Here is a 23,605-nt window from a genome sequence, read left to right on the forward strand (position 1 = left end):
CGTCGCCACAGGCTCGCTCATTGGGGGTAGATTAGGGATAAAATTAGCTCATGTTTAAAGTCATTTCAATTCTGTAAAGCTGCTTTGCGACAATGTGTATTGTTAAAAGTGCTATACAAATAAACTTGACTTGACTTAAATCAGGTGGCTGGACTGTGTGCATTATTATAATTAGGGTTTGTACTATTGATACCGATCATGTTTAAATGCTGTACAGGTACCCTTTAAGTCCCAATACATTGACAACAATTGTATCTAATTACTTTTTTTTTTTTTAATTTGGTGACTCTAATATGGAGGTCAGCACTTCAGGGGAATGCTCTGAACATCTGTGAGTGATGGTGCAGTTTGGAGGACAGAATGTTGAATGCTGTCATTAAGACGGCTGATGGGGACACTAAGCCCCGGCCTCCTCTCTCACCCGCCTCCAGCCAGCTGTTTGGAACGACGGATGACAACCACCTGCTGCGGAGGGAAATTAGAACTCATGTCCGCTTTGTTCCGCTCATTTTGAACGAGGTTCATCTTTCACTCCCTCATTGTGGAATTGTGCTCTTGAGCCTACGGCGCAGATGGATTGGTCAGCTCTTCACTGGCGTCAGGCAAATTGACAATCTATCTTTCCTTTGAGCCTGCAAGGGGGCAACTGAGGCATTTCACGTCTCCACTTCCTCTCCACGGCCCTGATAATGTTTACCAGGACAGCCAGAAATATAAGACTGACTCACAATCAGTGCAAACAGGTACAGTCCATCTTTCTCTTAATCTGTTCAAGGTGACATTTATAGGGCTAAGTTGCTCTTGTTCGAAACCTTCTGGGAAGGATAAATCAGTCCCCAAAATAGTATTTATTTTAATGGATTGTGAATGTTTTTAATTTCCAAGGATCTCCGCTGTCTGGGAATGGAGCCAACCAAGTGTGTGCTCTGGCTCAAAGCTTGAGCTGCTATGATACCATGGAAGTATCATTTCCTGAACTGTCATACACAATACGGTTCCTTATAAACAGTTATATATCATTAGTGTGACGGGAGATACGCTGCCTTTTGTCAAGGTATTTTTAACAGCATAATACGAAGAAGCATTGTTAGGAATTTCTTTACAAGGTGCACCGTATACCTCATGCCAAGATGTAGAAAGCCTTCTCAGGTTTGTATGTCGCTCCTTAAAAATAAATAGCACCCAAAGCGAGCTATTGTTCTTTCTTTTATTTCTCACCTCCTCCTCTCTAATCATTCAAGCAACAAGAGGGGATAGCATCCCTGCTGTATGAGACGCCCACTGTGAATAGGAACATGATATGAGGAGCTGGTTGACCTTGCCTTCTCGCTACAGTACACTGCAGGAGCTATCTCTTTAGAGGATGAACCCATCTTCCCTATTGCGTATTCCAAAGCTTAAAGCATTCCTCTGTGGCAGGTACGCCGACGTCTCATCAGTGGTGGCCGCCGAGCCCCCTAGAGATGATTTGAAAGTTTGTTGTGGGGAAAAAAAGTGGGTAAACGTTGGCATTTCAGTTAATTAGGACTGCATCTTGGCAAGTCCTTCAATGTTTCCTTGTGTGCTTGACTCACAACGAGAATGCTCATGGATAGCTTGCTGGCACACACACACTACCGGCATACAGCGGATCTATTTATCTATCTGATCTGCCTCATCCAGTTATCTACCTTTCCTCCTCCATCTAGCAAACTGACATGGCAGAACCCCACCATTGTTGACACTCATTTAAAAGGACATGCCCTTTCAGTAAGGCTGCGTCTCATAACGAATTCTGTCTAATTATTGAGCGTGCGTGTGAGTATGTGTGTGATGTTTTTTTTCTCCTCCTGATGTGTTCGTCTCTCGTACGCTGGCAGACTTCCACCAGAGCTCCCCATGCAGCGCTCTGGGCTCCAATAAGTGCGACTTAGACACTCGTTCTCCGCCATGTAAGCGCAGTAATTGTATATGATGCTCAATACCATTGGGGCTTCATTAAAGCTTTACATGAAGCCACAGATGGAGAAAAAAAAAAAAAAACACCAGCCCTACCTTCAACTAAGCACGCAAAGTAAGCAGAGACAAAAAAAAAAAAAAAGAAAAAAAGGCCATTACCAAGTTTTTTGAAACATTTTGAGCGCAGGAGGTAGATATCCCAGTGGGATATTGTTTTGTGTCAATTTTTGTTATCCTAGCACCACATTATGTGACAGTATGCTAACGAACAGGCAGCTCTCCATAAAATCAGTCCCCATGCTGTTAGCGCAATCAGGAGATGCTTATAATTTTCTCTCTTATCTTTTTTTTGTCCTTTACCCAACTCGTATTATCTGTTTTCACACTGAGTCATGCTCGTTTTTGCATCCACCACTTCTGTTGGTGAGACATGAGAGTCTTGGAAGATGAAGGCTTTAAAGTTAAAACAATAAAAGAAACAAAGTTCACAAAAATCTGCAGTTTGAAACGCAGGTCACTAATCCAACTGTTTTTTTTTGTTTGTTTGTTTGTTTTTTGAAGAGTGAGCCAGCTTGAAAGGAAGTTGTCAGTCAAATGCTGCCTTCGCTCCTACAAGGCTTTGGGAAATATCAGTTACTGGCAGGCTCCCAGAAGCCCTGGACACAGCAGAGGTGTCTGTTCAAGAGGCGACCTGGCAGGTCAACCTTTATTTCAGAGCCACGTCTCAGAAGATGCCCTTCTGGTTGGAAGATCGCAGAAAGCCCCCCTGAGTCCAACGTTATTACCACTCCAAGAGCACTACCACAGGTGAGCAGGTGGCTATGAGCTAAGGACTGAAAACGCCAAGGTCTCCCTGGTAATGGGCTTTATGTCCCCTGCTAAATCCTAATAGTTGAGCACGCTGATTTCATTGGCACACTCCATGCCAAGGAAGTGCTGGAGGAGATTGTAATCTACGCTACTTCAGCCACAGTGGGACCATCTGAAGCTAATCTGATAGAGTCACTCAATGCAGTCGATGGGGCTGAGCCAAAAAGCCCTGGCAGATCTTTGAGAAAAATCTTCAAATGTGGGCAATCACACAGGACAGAAGTGTTTTACTTTTACACTCCATCCCATCAGCTTAACATCTATAGCTTGCACACCTTCGGATAGAGCCCAGATTCAGGTGTGCTATCTTTCATGTTAGCAGGGCCTGCAAATCCTCTTCAATAATGGTCAATCTTCTTAAAATAGCTGCTCCTTTAAACACAAGTGCCTGGCCAGAGAGCCGTATCTACACACTACCCAATGACTCAGCTCAAAGGCAATCAAGCCAATCCATGCTTATCCAGAAGGATCCCATTTGGAAGATTTAGCTAGATAAAGGGTAGAGCCAGGGCAAGTAGCAATGACCTTATGCCCTCTTGAAAAGTGTATTGTACTTTTAAAGACAAAATATAGACAGAATATGACATAAGAGAATAAAATGATGGGACACACTGACAAATAAAAAACTGCTTTCTTATTACTCTTGAGCAATGGTTGTACATTAAAATAAGTTAATCAAAAAAGTCTAACAAATGCATTAAATAAATAAAACAGGTGGGAGTAAAATTGCATGGACAAGATATCGCAAGACTCACAAAGACTCATGTAATTAATGACAACATATTTTACCATAGTTAACCTAAATGTACAGTGGGCTCCAAAAGTCTGAGGCTATTAGTGAAAATGCAAGTTTTTTTTAATTAAAACATCAATTTTCATCACAAATTATATTAGTGACAACAACTTGAGTGAAAAGTAGAATCTTGAAATATTCTACTTGAAATATGTACATCAATTTCAGTTCCTTAGCATTTGGTATGTCCCCTTTTTGCTTTAACGAGCTGGCATGGACTCCACAAGTTTGGGCAAAATTTTATGATCCATTTTCGATCAAATCCATTGGAGTGTCGTCTGAATGCGTGCTACAGCGGAAGAGATAATGCATGAGGAAATCTGACTTTCAATATCACAAAATTGGTTACATTTAAACAGGGACGTAGAAATAGTGCAGAAACCTGAATTTAATACAGATATTCAAGATATTGAACTTTCTTTGTTTTAAATATTTCAAAATTCAAAAATATTCTGTTTATTTCCAATTTTAAATGGAAAATAATCCCATAATTTCAATATGGTCTCAGACTTTTGGACCTCACTGCATGTCAAGCTAAATAAGTGCAATAGTACAGACTAGACACATGCATACGGAACATATTAGCTGACAGAGAAAATAAGTGAGTACTATATTCCCAGGGATGTTTTTTCTCTCCTGATAATTTCTCTGATATTGCATCATGTTTGTGTCCTTTACAAGATGGCAGCAACTCTGACTGAGTTCTGTGTTTCTGACTGAGTGTCTTTTGTGTTTTATTCCCTAAATTCTCCCCTGGGGGATCAATAAAGTCTATCAGTCTGTTTATCCATCCATTCACTATCCATCCGTCCATCCATCAATCCATCCACACATCCATCCGCCCATCCATACATCCGCCCATCCATACATCCGCCCATGCACCCATCCACCCACCTATCAATCCATCCACACATCCATCCATCCATCTGCCCATCCATCAATCCATCCACACATCCACCCATGTGCCCATCCATCAATCTATCCAACCGCCCATCCATCAATCAATCCATCCATCCACACATCCACCCATCCATCAATCTATCCAACCACCCATCCATCCATCTGCCCATTTGCCCATCCATCCATCAATCCACACATCCACCCATGTGCCCATCCATCAATCTATCCAACCGCCCATCCATCTCTGTTACCTATTTCAAATGTATTTTGCAGATAAAACAAGGGAAATCAAAGTCCATGGCCAAATGCACCAGAATGGGTGCAAAACGTTGTCTGAAACTAAAGTTGTGAAAGTAAATATTTTAAAGGACAACCCAAGCCATAGTATTGGTCTGAGGATTCACTAGAGCCATTAGTATAAAATGCAGGGAAGAGTTATATAATCTGTTATGTTTCACTGCTCTAAAATTTAGTCATTTTTGCCAGTATTTCTGCCAATCAATGCAAGCTACCTTATCGTGACCTGAACTAGAAAAAGTACAACATACTAATGACCAGATTACGTCCTCAAGTAATGTGTAGTTTGGCAGACAGAAGAATTCTGGCACAAATAACGCGTACTAAATTTACAGCATTGTGGGGCATCATGCCACTATGAAAAATATAAACTGAGCATGAGCCTGTTATGTATAAACATCAGGCATGTAACAATTCACGATTCGATTCAATTCACAATATTGGTTCACAATTTGATTTTCTCATATTTTTGAAAAAAAAAAATATTACAAAAAAAGCAACATTTATTTTTCTATTTTTTTATCAACTTTGTTAAATAAAAAAACAACAACAACTGCTCTTTCATTTTCTTAATAACCAACAGTAACTATTTACCCACATTTGTAAAGGGTAGCCTGTTAACTAAAATATTAAAAATGAAGTTAATAACAAATAGTCCTTTTGTTAATAAACTGTTATGAACATTTTACTACCTGCATTTGCTTCTCTCTTTTATTATTTTTTTTTAGCTTTTGGCAGTCTGTAAAAGGCACTCAGATTTCTTGTTAAATCTATTTGTACAGTCACTCGCACAACAGCTTTTTCCCCATTTTAGATCTGTTTTTGGGTGTTTTCGAAACATTTGAGATGTGTTACTTCTGCCTAGGGTGAAGTCACATTAATTCCTGCTATTGTACGTTATTGCCCCGTTCTGCTGTCTGAACAATGCAATTACAGCTAGGAAAAACTAAGAGATTACACAGCCTGATAATAATTGTGATTCATTTTTCATTTCATCGATTTGAATCATGATAAATACTTATTGCGATTTATCATTGCACGATATGTGTCATTATATGCCTAATAAACATATGTATCGAGTGAAGAAAGTTGTTTTTTAAGCCAACAATTAGAAAGGTTGCTTGACTGGAAATGGAGATTTAAAAAAAAACCTCTAGACCACTACATGAGCAATCTTCTGAAGCTGTTTGTACACTGGGCAACTCTGAATGACACATGATAGCCCTGGGACATAATCCTGGGCTAGTGATTTATCCACCCCTGAATACTGTTTTAGTTTCGTTTCTGGAGTAGAAAAAGGTCCAACTTTCATAACATTGTTTTGGTAGAGATAGAAACCTGACAATCACTGACAAGAAATGTAGTGATCAAGGGCCTATCACATACCAAATCTTAAATTACATCTCATTAAGTTATTTTGAGTTTCAGTTCAGTGCTAAAAGTAAATCAGGTCATTCATGAAGCGGGCAGAAATCAGATCACATTTACAATACGTAGCATCTAAAAGAGAGTTCGGCTCCACTGTTCATGAAATCAGCTTACTACACAGGCGCTTTGAAGAAAAAGCAATCAGTAGAGAGAGAGATTAGCAGGTTAGATTAACTTAAAAGAATGTCGAAAAGCTTTTTAATCAAGACCAGATAGGTTAAAAAAAAGTGCATCCTTCTTCTGATGAACACATGGATTTCTACGTTATTGCTTATTAGTTTTCAGAGAACAAAGAACAAAAAGCATCAAAGCCAAAGAAAAACACAATCTAATGTAACAGTACTGCTGGAAAATGTACAGTGTAAGTGTTTAATAATGACATAAAAAAGCAGCTGTGAAAATAATTGCCTCAATGCCAGAAATAACTGTCCTTTATTTGAATAAAAACTGTGCACGCTGATAAATAAAAGGCTCTTAAATGCAACAGTCGGCGAACAACTTGGGTTACAAATGGTCAGTATTACAGGGTGTGCACTACAAGCTTCAGAATTAGAGCCGTTTAGAAAGGAAAGTGGTAGGAAGAAAAAGCACAGCCGATAGAATTAAAATGGAAATCGCTGCCAAGAAGCCGTTTAACTTCTTATCCTCAAGTGGGCGTTTTAAAAATCGTCCCCCCTTGACTCTTGGAAACATTGCCAATACTCAGAGCAAACAAAGGTCAGGGAGAATATTAAATCATTTGTCTCTTTTTCCCCAAACAGCATGCTCGGTTCACTTTCATTCCTGGAGTTTTAGAGCCCATAACCACAAGTGATTTTGCTGCCTTTAAAGCTTTGCGGCAGCCCCTGGAGCTGAGGAGAAATCTTTGAGGTGTGTAGTGGGCTTCTTTTTTCTCATAGCAAAACTCCTTCTAAAGAACACACACACACACACACCAACTGTTAAGATGACAGTCTGGGCTGGTCCCTTGTGCTCAAGACTATTTAAATAAAAATATTAACCTTCTGTGCATTAAGAAACAGCTGTCAGAAGCAATTACAATTTAAAAAAAAAATAAATCTCCTCAGAACAATAGAGGGAAAGGTCGGCAAACTGGGGAAGCTGATGTGATCCGCACAGATTAAAATGTAAGGTGTATAGACGCAAGAGACGGATTCGAAGTCTTACAGAGTCCAACCTATTGGGGGAAAAAGGGGGAAAGACAAGAGATCAATCTTGAGCTCGGAGAAGATCAGTGACACTGCTCATGGAGGGGGCAAGCGAATAACAGAGCTGTGGGCTGGCAGCCTGAGCCTGCACCAAAATCAATTGTGTTTTCAATCTTCACAAGAAGATTTGGTTTCACTGGTTGGCACAGGCACTATGAAAACCATTTCGAGAGCTTGTTAAAGAGTCTGTAGTGAAACAAACACAGTTGTGGGCTCGGCGCAACTCTGCAAGGGTGGAGGGAGAGAGAGAGAGAGAGAGAGAGAGAGGTGGGGAGTAAGCATGCATCACCTCAGAACTAATCCTGCAGACAGGCATGAGGAAAAAAAAAAGTCAGTGCTTTTCCACTCCTGCTCTTTTCATCCCTCGCTAACTCCTCATTTGTTTCCCTCCTACTCTCCAGAGGGCACTGGAGAGCACCGAGTTTGTGATTGAGTATTTCCTCCGTCTTAAAGATTTTCTACCTTTTGTTAGCCAGTTCCCACTTGTGTGAAGCCACTGATGTGTGGAGAACATTTAAGGGCTACAGGCTTCACAAAACCTTGTCTGGGAATTACTGCTAACCTGCTCGCTGCAAACAGAAACACACTGTCCGGTATACGGCTGCAGGGCTCAGAGATAAGCCTGCTGATCCCCCCCATCACCACACACACACACACAATAGAGCTCATCACTGGTAAAGAGTTTTAATTAAAAAAAACCTTGATCTGATATATAATATGGCACTGCAAATACTCGTGAAAATCTACATTTAAGCACAAGTGGTAATTAAAGATTTCAAGGACAATATAATTATGAGAGGTTATATAAGCAATTACATTACACCTTAAGCGTGTTTGCACACTGTTGCCAGACACTTTTATGAGTGTTTATGTTGTCCTAGCGCTTGGCTGGATTGCACTGATTCATCGTAAAGACGTCTCTGGATGATCGCCAGAGAGACTCCGGCCACTGAAGCTTTAGCATGTTTTCACTCTGTGCCTCAGTGTGTATACAGTGACATAGCCTCGGAGCTACACTCCGAACGGCGAATCCATAAACACCCCCATTAAATGAGCTTATCAAATGAGACTTTAAGTGCCCACTGATGCAAGAAGCCTTGCGCTAGATGCTAACAGAGCGGAGCGCGCGTTTTATTACCTGTGCCTGAGGTGAATCAAAACATTGTTATTAAATGTTAGCGGTTCAGCAGGTATGTTAAATTAACACTGAGCTCTTTGAACGCTGTCATTATGGAGAGTACACATTCACACTTTTTTTGGTGTGTTGCTCATCACTTCGCTGCACATTTTTACAGACTGAGAGAGAAACGTATCAGCACACCGCCCGTACGCAGACTAATCATCATTCACCCAATTTACAGCATGGACTAACAAATAAATACATTTTTTTATTTGATGGTAAAACTGGAAATAAATAAATCAAAAGCTTCAAGCGCGATTCCACGACTGAGGAGCCATTTTGTCGCTGCAACTGATAAAATGAAACTTTATGTTCGAGCATTTAACAGCACTAAATCTAAGACACACATGTACACCGGTCGCATGGTCATTATTATATAATGTCATATCCCATATATACAGTGTTAGTTGAAAGTTTGTACACCCCGACTCATTCATAGGTTTTTCTGAATTTTGACTATTTTCTACAACGTAGAACATCAAAACTATGAAATAACATACGGAACATACACGGAATTACGTAGTAAACAAAAAAAAGTGTTTAAAAAAACGAAATGTGTTTTATACTTTAGATTCTTCAAAGTAGCCAGCGTTTACCTTGATGACGCTTTGCACGCTATTGGCGTTATCTTAACCAGCTTCATGAGGTAGTCACCTAGAATGCTTTTCTATGAATAGCTGTGCCTCGTCAAAAGTTAATTAGTGCAATTTCTTGCCTTCTTAATGTGTTTGAGATCAGACAGTAAATAATAAAAAAATACAGTAAATAACCCTATTAACCAACTGTAGTAATCCATATTATATTAAGAACCGCTCAACTAAGCAAAGAGAAACGACATCCAACATTAAGACATGAAGTGTCTTTTGAGTAATGAAAATAAAGAAAAAACATCGAACAAGAAGGTGTGCGCGCGCGCGTTCCACGAAACCGAGTCGTACATGAGCTGATAGCCGAGTTGGCTATAAGCCATGTACGACAAGATTGAGTGGAATAATTGTTTTATTCTATCCACATTCACTGGATTTTGAGAAACAGAGCATTTTTATTTTTTGCAAATTCGATAAATAAAAAGTTTATACAAAACGTCCAACAAAATCATTTCCGCTTAGAATGTAAACAAACCGGCAAAATGACAGTAGCAATTTGTGAAAAAGGCAAAAATAATAATTTCTCATCTCATCTCATTATCTCTAGCCGCTTTATCCTGCTCTACAGGGTCGTAGGCAAGCTGGAGCCTATCCCAGCTGACTACGGGCGAAAGGCGGGGTACACCCTGGACAAGTCGCCAGGTCATCACAGGGCTGACACATAGACACAGACAACCATTCACACTCACATTCACACCTACGGTCAATTTAGAGTCACCAGTTAACCTAACCTGCATGTCTTTGGACTGTGGGGGAAACCGGAGCACCCGGAGGAAACCCACGCGGACACGGGGAGAACATGCAAACTCCACACAGAAAGGCCCTCGCCGGCCACGGGGCTCGAACCCGGACCTTCTTGCTGTGAGGCGACAGCGCTAACCACTACACCACCGTGCCGCCCCTAATCATTTTTGAAAAATAAAAAAAAGATATGTTCTTACCATCAAATACTTTCATTCCATATTTTGTTGGTTTTTTGTATTTTTTGGGGTTTTGTTTTTGAGTAGTTTTTATTTCGTCCTCGGTTGGTTCAGCAACACGCCGCCATTTTTATTTTTCTCTACTCACGGTATATGAGCTGATATCCTAGTAGTAGAGTAGCCAATCAGAGTGCACAATTGCTCATGTCCAGTGACTGTGGATAGAATAAATTTTATATATACATATATACACACACACAGAGACTAGAAAACATACAAAATGTGGTTAATTAACTAATGCTAATGCCACAAAGACAAAAAAATTCTCATGATTTACTGAAAAATGTTTGTTCTTAAATTACTAATTTACTAAGTCTGGACAGCACAGTGCTGCAGTGGTTTAGACTGTCGCCACAGCAAGAAGGTTCTGGGTTTGAGCCTCGCTGCCAACTGAGGCCTTTCTGTGTGTAGTTTGCATGTTCTCCTTGTGCCTGCATAGGTTTCCTCTGGGTGTTCCAGTTTCCTCCCACAGGCCAAAGACGTGGATTAGGTTAACTGGCTCCTCTAAATTGCCCATAGGTGTGAATGTGGTTGTGAATGGTTGTTCATCTCTGTGTTAGCCCTGTGATAGATTGGCGACCTACCCAGGGTGTATCCTACCTCTCGCCCAAAGTCAGCTGGGATTGGTTCCAGCTTCCCCCAGATGGATAAGCGGTACAGATAAGGGATGGATGGATGCACTTTAAAGTGCATATCATGGGTAAATTCAGGAGCAAGATCAATATAATTCTCCTATTTTATATTAAACTTTGGTCAAATATCTGTAACATCCTGCATTCTCTGCAATTTTTTTACCTTGCGCAATACCAGAAAAATTCAGTTGAAATCAAGCCATTTGAGGCGAATTCGTCCGCCTCTGAAAAAACTTGGCATTTGGATTTCCCGGGAAACACTGATTTGATTTTCGTGATGTCATCTGCAGGACGCCTCCTTCTGAATCCTACATCAGCGCTGGTTTGTTTATGAGAAAACGACCTGGTGGTTTTCTGCAAATTTCTTCAACATTATCGTGTAATTATTAAATGGTTAACAGATGTATCGTAGGAGGGTGTAGCAACACCAATCATGATGGGATTAGTACTCATCGTTTCCCAAAAGACCGGACAATGAGAGAGAAATGGGAGTGCTTGGTCTACACAGGCTGTGCACTGAAACTGTGCAAAGCTCGCACAGCCTGCTGGCGCTTCCGCAGGTAACGTTACGAATCTGGCTCCAGACTCCCTTGGGATTTTTCCAGACGCGTTTTGTTATTTTATTTTTTTTCTGCTGTAGACAGATGGCCTTGTGCAAAATTACCCTTCTGGATGAGTGTGTAAAGGGACATACTTTCATATTTAAAAAAAAACGAAATTGGTCCAGAATATGCCCCCCCGAGTGAAAGTGCCTATATTTCTTCTTCCCATAATCTTCAGGAAATTTGGATTATGCAACTTTCTGCTGGAATATTCACAGATTTTATCGGGGTGAATATGTTCGGGTAGGTTAAGTGGCACTACAATGTACGTTTTTAATAAACTATACTAGTTGACTCATGGGAAAGGATGTTTCAAATATTCAAGAAATAGATATTTTAAATATATATTTTTATTATAATATTTATATTAATCTAAAATATGTACAAATCTTGTAGTTTAGGACACTACCTACACTACCGTTCAAAAGTTTGGGGTCACCCAGACAATTTTGCGTTTTCCATGAAAAGTCACACTTTTATTTACCACCATAAGTTGTAAAATGAATAGAAAATATAGTCGAGACATTTTTCTGGCCATTTTGAGCATTTAATCGACCCCACAAATGTGATGCTCCAGAAACTCAATCTGCTCAAAGGAAGGTCAGTTTTATAGCTTCTCTAAAGAGCTCAACTGTTTTCAGCTGTGCTAACATGATTGTACAAGGGTTTTCTAATCATCCATTAGCCTTCTGAGGCAATGAGCAAACACATTGTACCATTAGAACACTGGAGTGAGAGTTGCTGGAAATGGGCCTCTATACACCTATGGAGATATTGCACCAAAAACCAGACATTTGCAGCTAGAATAGCCATTTACCACATTAGCAATGTATAGAGTGGATTTCTGATTAGTTTAAAGTGATCTTCATTGAAAAGAACAGTGCTTTTCTTTCAAAAATAAGGACATTTCAAAGTGACCCCAAACTTTTGAACGGTAGTGTATATGTTTAAAATGTCTGTTATGCCGCTTTTCCACTACCAACGCGGCTGAGTCGGGCTGAGTCGAGCTGAGTGGGGCTGTTGGAGTTGCATTTCGACTACAACCGCGCTGAACCGTGCTGGCTGGAAGTGGGTGGACACATTGGGTGGAGTTAGCGAAAGTGGGTGGACGTCACGTGATGTCGTTAGGCAGCGCAAACAGTGACATCAGTGAGCTTTTAAGCGGTAGTCTCACGACCCAGATAGTAAACAATAAACATGGAGGACATGGAGTCGTTAGTGTTGCTGGTCTTGGTGCTGTGGCTTGTTGTCGCCAACAACGCCAACAGATGCTGGCAAGAGCGTATAGATGAGGCGAGGCGCATAAGGCTTCAGAAATTCTCGTAATTCGTAATTCTTCTCCTTCCGGGTTTACGGTGTTTACAGATCCCAGCGTGCTCGCGGGGCGTGTGTGGGCGTGTGAGGACACTCCTCCTCACCAATCAGTGCACAGGGGAGTGTCTGCTCACGCCCCTAGCCCCACTCGGCTCGGTTTGGCTTGCTTCAGCCCCACTCCAAAACCGTGCGAGTTTTGGGTGCTAAGCAGGGCTGAAGCGAGCTGAGTCGTGCTGTTCTTAGATAGTCGAAACGCGAGCCGTGTCGGGCTGAAGTGAGCTGAAAAAGGGTAGTGGAAAAGGGCCAATAGCTTTACTTTCCATTCATTTTGTAAATATCAGTGGGACACAAACTACACCCTAATCGTGGACCCACCCTCAAGACTTTACACCCTTTACTAAACTTTTAATTACTAAACAAGGTACAAAAACCTTTCCCATGACACTTGACTGCTTTACTGATGAGCAATGATGATAATGCCCATAATCAACTTGGGGGAAAAAATCTTTCCACTTCCAATTCCATAACTGCTTGTAATTTCACCTTGGCACCACTTGCATGCTAATTCTCACTCAGGTCTCTCTCAGATCTGTGTTCTCATTCCAGGCCAGAGAAGGTTAAAAGTTCCCTCTGGTACAACAGCAGCTCTGGCTCACAAAATGGGAACGAGGACACAGGAAGCATAAAGAACCAATTGTAGCTGACCACTGGCTTGGAAAGAACTTCATGCCTAAAGAAACCAAAGCTAAGCTACAGACGGACAGAGACGTCCAGAGCAAACAGAAAGAAAACAGAACAGACAGGAGAGGGAGCTGGAGGGAGGTAGCAGTGATGAAGAGTGGATTCAGCTTAGACAAATAAATGCACTTTGTTTACAGACTTGGTCCAAGCTGATTACAATAAACCTGTGACTCAGTATAATCCATCTCATCTAATTAGACACGGAAGAAGCAGGCTTTCTGCAAAATCATCATGACACACACGCGGTCATGCAACTTCTAACTGATAAAATGAGGATATTTAAATTACGAGTTCATAGATACAGTACGTAGACATAATCAACATAAATATTAACATAATAATGATATCAGGAAATGAGACAACCATTATCTGTCCAAAGAAACGTTCAGTAAGAGTCTACCTTTCAGACTCAAACATGATAACTAAATGAAGGATTCGATGTTATCTAATTATTAATTACTCTTCACTATTCTGATGATTTTTATGTGAACAGGTCATAATTTCCGAGCTCGATGCAATCCTGTAAGAAAAGACTGACACTTCCTCTCCGTCTCTTCAAAAGTCCACACCTTTGTTCAAATGACTGGGTCACCTGAGGAAAAGGGTTTGCTGAGCAGCACTGTTACACCTGGGGGCGGAGCTAATCTCAGGGCCTGAAAACTTAAAACGCAAGACTGAATTGAAGAAACTAGATAACGAGACCATCAATGACGGTGTCGCTTACTCGGGCCCCGTCTAGTCCAGAAGGAACGATCTAAAGTGGGCCACCTTGTGCAATAAATGTTGCAAGGTGGCCCACGCAATTTTCGTGAAACGTGGACGCTGCCGGATGGACGCCGGACAACACGTGATGGCAAAAGCTGTCAGCTGGATGAGCTAAAACGTTGTGAGACTTCATGTTTGAAGTTTAAGTCTTGTATTCCATTAGCACACAGATTAACAGGACGTAACATTGACGCAGTTTGAGCTCCAAACACCTACATGCAAGGATTTTTATGGATCTGTAGAGGTGTGAATTTAATGTGTCTTAGGCCTCCTAGTGATTCTTGGTGTGTGTGTGTGTGTGTGTGTGTGTGTGTGTGTGTGTGTGTGTGTGTGTGTGTGTGTGTGTGTGAACTGTCATGGAGCAGAAAAAGAGTTCAGAAAGAGCATAGCATCTGAAGAGACAGATTCTGTGACCTTCCTGCCCCATGCCACCTGCTGTCCTCCCAGGAAGCTCTCTCTTTGCTTGCAAAGGTACTATTAATTGGACTTTCTCTCTTTCTCGCTCTCTCACACACACAAAAACCCCTTATCCTCATCCTAAGTATCAGCTTATCCTACACCAGTATGGCAAATCTCTGTGTAGGCAGACATGCGGAGTCATCAAGGGATTGCTACGAAAGTCATATACAACCTTCTCATCTCTGAGAACCAATTCAGAGAACCCAGACAGCTCCCCCCCCACCCACTCCCTCCCACGCCCTTATCACACACAACTACCATAGATACCCAACGATTTCAATTACCACATTCCTAACTTTTTCTCACACCAAAGACATCTTTCTCTCTGCAAGATTAGTTTACTCCTAGTTTAATTGAGGAGACAGTTCATTAACCAAGACATCTTTCTCCAACTTAACAACAAACAGCAACATTAATGTGACACCCATTTACCCAGGAATCACCCAGTCCATTCCAATAAATTACCTCCTCAGTTTGCCAGACAGTGAGACATGGCCTTCAATAACCGACGCACATCAGCTAAGAGTGAAAATACAGCCTTGTGACCTGAAAAGCAACAGAAATCAGCAAAACACTGTGAAGTTTAATAGAACTGTTTGGCCTCGACAGCACGAGTTCCCTCAAAACATCTCCATGAGCCAATTACAAAGTGTACATAAAACATCTGCTTAATCCAGCTGATGAAAAAGACAGGAACTAAGTCCATGTACTGCTGTGAAATTAAACAAACCGCATTCTCGTGTCTTTCTATTGGCTGTTGCGTGTTGAAGTTACGAATCGGACAGCTGTACGTGTAATTTCTCACATCTGGACCAGCCACTTTAACAATTCATCTCGACTTTATATACAAGCTAAAATCAAAGGCTAAAAAAAATGCTCAGGGACACGGGGTTTTCAAGCACAAAACTTTGGGAAAGTGTTCTTTTCATCCTCATCAGCAAACACAGGATCTTACCTTGCCAAACTGTTCGAAATACTGCTTCACATCTTCGACTACTGTGTTCGCTGATAATCCGCCTACAAATATTTTCTTTGTTCTTGTGACCATCTGGAAAAGAAGAGAGGACAAGAGATTAGGCTCATGCGAAAGCATTTTAGTGCAGACTTCAAAAACAGACAACAAAGAGAGCTGGAGGACACTCCGAGCCAAAAAAAAAAAAAAGAGTTCAGAAAGGACCGCTTCTGTTGTCCTCCACTGGGAGAGCGCAGAGGTGGCACTGTGTGCGATTGGCTAAGGGTGAAATGCACACAGGGACTGGATAACACCTATCCTGCTACACTTGTTTTCTTCTCGTATTACATCCAGATTTAACACTTTTTTTGTTGTTGTTGTACACCTGAGCTGTGAATGTTACTGTTGTGGAAAGAACATCTTACATATCAAAAAACTGGGACGGACACTTTTATTTCTCAGTGAAAAGCAACCATTAAAATGCACCAGTGGAGCAGTGAAGTGGTTTGATGGACCTTCAAAGACAAGCTAATGGTGACCAAAAAATAATAGTAATAATAACGGTGTTTAAAAGTATTGATTTTTGAAGGTACAACATGAACAATATAAAGAAAATATATGTGTGGTTACCGATGTCTCACTTACTCAATGGGAACATTTCTCGAAACGCAATTAACTCACTCTGCTGGGGAGATGTATGGCGCAGGGAGCCACGTCTTCTCCCGCAGTACGCTTAATTGTGTTGAGAGTTTGAGTATTGAGATCACACAGCTCACCTCTCACACCGGGCAATGATAACAGCTAACAAGAGAGCTCTTTAAGCAATCATATGGCTCCTTTTGAAGTTTAAATAAACGGGTTATATCCTGCCTTACGTCTGGTCAGCACTGATATCTTGGCTGGTTAGTGGCGAGACCATGGCAGAAATACAAAAGATGCTGAAAAACCAAAACAGGTTGAGAAGTACAAAGACATTTATAAACGCAACTCCTATCCATCCTGTGCCATTTTGGGCAAATGAAATGCACATCCTGTGTCCTTGTCTTGGCTGTCCGCCACCCCAACATCATTCACAGAGTTTTTTACTCTCATCTGCAGCCCTCCATGGCTAATCCATCTGTCTTTCCCCCTGTCGTTTTGCAGAAGCCCAGGCTGCGCGACGTGTCAGGGGAAGAGCTGCGTTTTTAGTGCTGTCTTTATGTCCTCTGACAGCACTGGCTCGTGGCTGATGGGATTCCTCAAGCCCAGGAACAACGCAATTACTCTGTCCATTTCTCTTCACGGTGACAAGACAACAGCAGGCCTCTGCGCTTTCTTTCCTCTCTGGTTCTAGCCGTGCTCCCTGGGGACCAGGCTGCGGCTCTGCCTCGCAAGCACACAATCCTGCTGCTGTTGCTCGCTGCTGGCATATTTACATTCAGAATGCTGGCCAAGATTATGAGCAGTACGATGAAAGCAACCCAGTCAGCGCTGTAGCCTTTCTGAGATGACATGCTGACATGTAGGGATGCTTGCTGACTCATCAGGTCACGACTGCAAGCCCTATCATCCAGCTGCAATGAAGATCTTGAGTCTGAACTTGGCCTGATGGTTATAGCGCACCAATCTAACCTGACATTATTTCCTGCGAAGCACTTCCTTAAAGGAGCTCGCTCGAGAGACGGTGGGTACTACAGGAACCTGACCACTCCATACAGACATGCCCAAACAAGACAAGGAGCAATTCGTACATCCTCACATCCTGTACCTCCGTTTAAAACCGTGGCTTTTCCTTATTTGTGAAAATTTGAAAACACTCCGCCAGCCACAAAAAGTGGGTTACCCAGCTGTGACGATACATTGTAGAAGGGCAGACCTGGTCTATGAGCCAGTGAAAGGACATGGAGTGACAGCATGGAGGTGAGAGAAGATTTTCAAACTGCCACTATCTTGGGGCCGTAAAAATTCAGCAAAGAACATCTATGAATATGAAAAAAGAGTGCACCTGGCACTGGGCTGATATATGAGAATGGTGCTACACTAGAGGTGATAGAGAATAAGCATTGCTTCGAGATATGTATAGATTTATGCAGAGAGGCAGAGAGTGTTACTCTCAGTCGAGTGCTGCTGACGCTGTTGCAGCCCTGTCATCTTCCCTGAGCAATGCCTGATGCGACTCGGCATGCCTCGAAAACATTCCGTGCCTTTCCTCCCGTCAGAGTGGCAGCTGCCAGAGAGCCATCGAGAGAGAGAGAGAGAGAGAGAGAGAGATGCACTGCAGGATGCTGAAAGGGCTGAAAGGAGCGCACACAAATTTATGGGGGAAAATGAGATCCACTGAATCAATACCACTGATTTTTTTTTTTTAATGATTCATGGGATGAGTTAAATTCAGCGCAACTACTGATAAATTCATTGTTGTTTTTTAAACAACTAGATCATTTATCATTTGCTTTTCAGCCTGAGATACAAATGTCCTTTGCATTTTGCAAAAAAAAAAAAGGCCACACTTTTTTCATTTCGGTGTTCTTATGCACGTGAGTAAATCTTTAAGTATTTTAGTATTTCAGGATTGGCGTACAACATGATTGCACATATTTATCCGTTTATCTGCATTGTCACCTGGACTGTTTCCCATCTTTATCTGTCTAGCTCCTCTACAGGACTCTACAGCCCTAGAGTCCTGTCCTTGACTGATGAGAGAAGTGGAAGGACCTGATGTGGTCTTCCGCTGTTGTAGCCATTTACCTCAAGGTTCAAGCGTTCTGAGTGGATGTAATGAGTGATTATTTAAGTTACTACAGCCTTCCTGTCAGCTCAAACCAGTCTGAAGCCATTCTTCTCTGACTTCTATCATTAACAATGCATTTCTGCGAACTGAACTGCCGATCACTGGATGTTTCTTTGTTTTTCACACCATTCTGTGCAATCGATCTTCCAGAAGATCCTCAGTTTCTGAAAAATCAACCTGTCTGGCTCCAACAACCATTCTATGGTCAACGTCCTTGAGATGACATTTTTCTGAAGTTGGATGTGAACAGTAAGTGAAGCTCTTGTCCTGGACCTGCATGATTTTATGCACTGTGCTGATGCCACATGATTGGCTGACTGGATGACCACATGAACGAGTAGGTGTACAGGTATTCCTTATAAAGATGCTGGTGAGTGTATTTCACATACTGTAATAGAAATTCTGATGTTGTGTAATATTGTTTAAGGAGGTATGATGGAGCTGTGTGACTACAGGTTTAAATACTTTCCCCAAATTTGAGGCTCCTATTCACGCTAACAGGGAGCAGACTATACAGCATTAAAAAAAGACCATCCCTGTGTCCAAAATCGCTCCCGACTCACTAGTGTGGACGCCATTTTGTAGTGCTGTCCGAAACCTTAGTGAGGATTATTTACACCCTATATAGTGCACTCAAAGTATCCCACAATGCATCACAAAAAGTAATGTACAACGATGGTCACTAACCAAAGCAATATATCCCATCATGCATTGCCGTCGCGCTGAAAGAAATCAAATTAAAAGTCTCAAATTTGATTTAATAAAAGGCATCGGCAAAGAAGAAAGTATTCAGCCTTGATTTAAAAGAACTGAAAGATGCAGGTACTTTGTATTGATTAATGTAGGAAATACGCTCAGTATAATAGTCTCATCTCATTATCTCTAGCCGCTTTATCCTTCTACAGGGTCGCAGGCAAGCTGGAGCCTATCCCAGCTGACTATGGGCGAAAGGCGGGGTACACCCTGGACAAGTCGCCAGGTCATCACAGGGCTGACACATAGACACAGACAACCATTCACACTCACATTCACACCTACGGTCAATTTAGAGTCACCAGTTAACCTAACCTGCATGTCTTTGGACTGTGGGGGAAACCGGAGCACCCGGAGGAAACCCACGCGGATACGGGGAGAACATGCAAACTCCACACAGAAAGGCCCTCGCCGGCCCCGGGGCTCGAACCCGGACCTTCTTGCTGTGAGGCGACAGCGCTAACCACTACACCACCGTGCCGCCCCTCAGTATAATATGGATTTATTATTTTGAAACCCCACCAGCTGACTGATCTGGCACGTTTTAATTGCGTGACAGTAAGGACGTAAATACCAGCGAGACGGACTAGTGTCCGAAAGCGTTTTTTCATTTTACCAATGAGCTCACTATATAGTAATTCCCTATATAGGGAGTAGGGAATAGTGAACGAGTGAGCGATTTCGGACACGGGGTATAACTGTGAAACTCTTAACCAATTAAACAATAAATCTCAATACTGGGTATGTACTGACAGACTGAGGACTAAACAATAATAATATTTAACAATTATTCATTGAAGGCGAGGTGAATATCAGCAAATAATAAGCGAGACGAAGTCAAGGTTATTATTTAAATAATATTGGCTGGCTTTTTTCGTGGTATATCAAATATATTCAATTCAGCTAGCATGATATTGAACGAGTCGAAGACGAGTTAAACAAAAATTTCTGTGAAGCTGCTTTGCGACAACGTCTACTGTTAAAAGCACTATAAAAATAAATTTGACTTGACATACCACGAAAAAAGCCATTATTATTATTATTATTATTATTATTATTCATCTACATTCAATGGAACAATTATAGATTTTAGATATTTTTAGATATAGATTGTAGATGTTTGTTTCCAAAATTGTCACAGTCGCTCGCTAGCGCAGAAGTTTTACGTGTAATACATCTTACGGCATTTTCAATTCACTGCGACAGTTTACTGCGGGCGCCGTCGGCAAACAAAGAAATGGTTCTGTGCATGCGCAGCAGAAAACTCACTGAATATTCGCACCAGTTCCGACGTGTGACGTCATGTTGTCTTGACAACCATGCAATATCGTAAACCATATTCAGCGCTCATTCTCCATTGGGTACGGTGACGTTATACACGTAGGATAAGCGATATGCTAACAATATTGCATGCTATCAAACCACATGAATGGAACCTGCTAGAAGGGAATAGAACACGTTTTTATTCCATCGAAAATGTGTCCTGTATGTATAATAATCACCAATATTCACTGAGCCTGAGGCCAATAATTGTTTTAATATAAATACACAGCTGATTATTTTAAAAAAGTATTTAAAAAATAATGTATTTCAAGCTTCAAAAGCGGCATGCAAATGTAATGCGCGCAGATTTGTGTCACTTATCTACGCCGAGTCACATAAAATACTTTGTTTTGAAATCGATAAAATAAATCACAATTCCACCTTACCTTTGAATAGTTTTAGACCAAACTTTGTAGCATCTTTAGTGCTTTTAGGAACAGCGTTTTCTTTCATAATTTGTAATTCTTCCTCATTTATGGTGACAAAGCAATTGGCCGCCGTTTTGCCGACTCGCTTGAGGTGATTATCGAGAAATAATCTGAATCTCTCGACCAATCAGCATGCGAGATTTCCTATAATCACCTCCGTATTTATATTAAAATACATTAAAAATAATGCTATAAATGTAGTCGATAGATATTGCATTGTATCGTTGGGGAGAGGGCTCTTGCTGTTGTTTGTGCCTACGGGCCGAATAGCAGTATAGAGTATCCGGCCTTCTTGGAGTCCCTGGGAGAGGTACTGAGAGGTGCTCAGACTGGGGACTCCATTGTTCTACTGGGGGACTTCAACGCTCACGTGGGCGATGACAGTGACACCTGGAGGGGCGTGATTGGGAGAAATGGCCTCCCCGATCTGAACCCGAGTGGTGTTTTGTTATTGGACTTCTGTGCTAGTCACGGTTTGTCCATAACGAACACCATGTTCGAGCAGAGGGGTGTTCATAAGTGCACGTGGCACCAGGACACCTTAGGTCGGAGGTCGATGATCGACTTTGTTGTCGTTTCATCTGATCTCTGGCCCTATGTCTTGGACACTCAGGTGAAGAGAGGGGCTGAGCTGTCAACTAATCGCCACCTGGTGGCGAGTTGGATCCACTGGCGGAGGAGGAAGCCGGACAGACCTGGCAGGCCCAAACGTATGGTGAGGGTCTGCTGGGAACATCTGGCCGAACAGTCTGTCGGGGAGGTCTTTAACTCCCACCTCCGGGAGAGCTTCTCCCAGCTTCCGAGGGAGGCAGGGGACATTGAGTCTGAGTGGACCATGTTCTCTACCTCCATTGTAGACGTGGCTGTTCGGAGCTGTGGCCGCAAGGTCTCCGGTGCCTGTCGTGGCGGCAATCCCCGAACCCGGTGGTGGACACCGGAAGTAAGGGATGCCGTCAAGCTGAAGAAGGAGTCCTATCGGGCCATGTTGGCCTCCGGGACTCCTGAGGCAGCTGACGGGTATCGGCAGGCCAGGCGTGCCGCAGCTCGGGCAGTTGCGGAGGCAAAAACTCGGAACTGGGAGGAGTTCGGTGAAGCCATGGAGGAGGACGATTGGTCGGCCTCGAAGAAATTCTGGCAAACTGTCCGGCGCCTCAGGAGGGGGAAGCAGTACACTGTTTACAGTGCGGGTGGGGAGCTGTTGACCTCGACTGGGGACATTGTTGGGCGGTGGAAGGAATACTTCGTTGTCCTGTTGGCTTCTTCAAACCAGGACCTTCAGCATGCACTGGGGCGGTTTGCAGTCGAGTGTGAAGCGGCTGGGATGAGAATCAGCACCTCCAAGTCCGAGGCCATGGTTCTCAACCGGAAAAGGGTGGCTTGCTAACTCTCCAGGTTGGTGGAGAAGTCCTGCCTCAAGTGGAGGAGTTTAAGTATCTCGGGATCTTGTTCACGAGTGAGGGAAGGATAGAGCATGAGATCGACAGGCGGATCGGTGCAGCCTCCGTAGTGATGCGGTCGCTTTACCGGTCCGTCGTGGTGAAGGAGCTGAGCCAAAAGGCGAAGCTCTTGATTTACCGGTCGATCTACGTTCCGACTCTCACCTATGGCCATGAGCTTTGGGTAATGACCGAAAGAACAAGATCGCGGATACAAGCGGCCAAAATGAGTTTCCTTCGCAGGGTGGCTGGGCGCTCCCTTAGAGATAGGGTGAGAAGCACAGTCACTCGGGAGGAGCTCGGAGTAGAGCCGCTGCTCCTCCACATCAAGAGGAATCAGCTGAGGTGGCTCGGGCATCTCTTTCGGATGCCTCCTGGACGCCTCCCTGGGGAGGTGTTCCAGGCATGTCCCCCCGGGAGGAGGCCCCGGGGAAGACCCAGGACACACTGGAGGGACTACGTCTCTCAGCTGGCCTGGGAACACCTCGGTGTTCTTCCTGAGGAGCTGGCCGAGGTGTCTGGGGAAAGGGAAGTTTGGGCTTCCATGCTCAGACTGCTGCCTCCACGACCCGGCCCCAGATAAGCAGATGAAGACGAGACGAGGGATATTGTATTGTGCCAAGTGGTAGTTGAGACAAGGGCTTCTTGAGAAAGCAACTGGCTGCATTTTCATTACAAAGAACAACAGAGTCTCCGAGTGAACACTTATTTTTAATATACCAAATGGTCATGTGGTACGGGCAAGTAAACATACCATTCACCTCTGGGCATTTTGTCAACAATGCTGCACGATCAGCAGCTGAGAAAAGATGGAGAGGTAGTCTGAGTACAAAACAGAACAAATGATTGGTTGCTACTGTTTCACACCCCACATTATAAACCATTTCATTCATTCTTTCATTCATTGCTCAGAAATAAAGTGATGGAAAGAGGTAAACAAAAACCTCTGTTAAGAACAGAACTCACAATAAAAATCATCTGAGCATGGAGAAAAGAGACGGCACTAAACATATGATTGAAACAGATAATTATATAAACAACTAGTGGAAAAAATTTTGTGTATCACATCCAGCTTTTATTTTCTCTTTTTGTTCAGCAGTCCAAATACCCAGAACACACTGTATTTCTGCAGCACCACATCTCTGCTATATTTGTGCATCACAAGTCAGTTCAGCAGCTCACATCTACA

The 23,605-nt window shown here is 42.6% G+C and overlaps 1 protein-coding gene across 10 annotated transcripts in view; it reads right to left on the reverse strand.

Moving 5' to 3' along the window:
• msi2b (musashi RNA-binding protein 2b) overlaps positions 1 to 23,605 on the reverse strand; it is a 456,405-nt gene that overhangs the window by 333,032 nt on the left and 99,768 nt on the right. For all 10 annotated transcript variants that reach the window (XM_060944042.1, XM_060944039.1, XM_060944040.1 and 7 more), the window contains exon 6: positions 15,710 to 15,802. In XM_060944042.1, coding sequence (XP_060800025.1) covers positions 15,710 to 15,802 — 93 coding nt within the window. The remainder of the gene's footprint in view (positions 1 to 15,709; positions 15,803 to 23,605) is intronic.

This window comes from Neoarius graeffei, chromosome 17 (genome assembly GCF_027579695.1).
Source record: "Neoarius graeffei isolate fNeoGra1 chromosome 17, fNeoGra1.pri, whole genome shotgun sequence".
Taxonomy (NCBI): domain Eukaryota; kingdom Metazoa; phylum Chordata; class Actinopteri; order Siluriformes; family Ariidae; genus Neoarius; species Neoarius graeffei.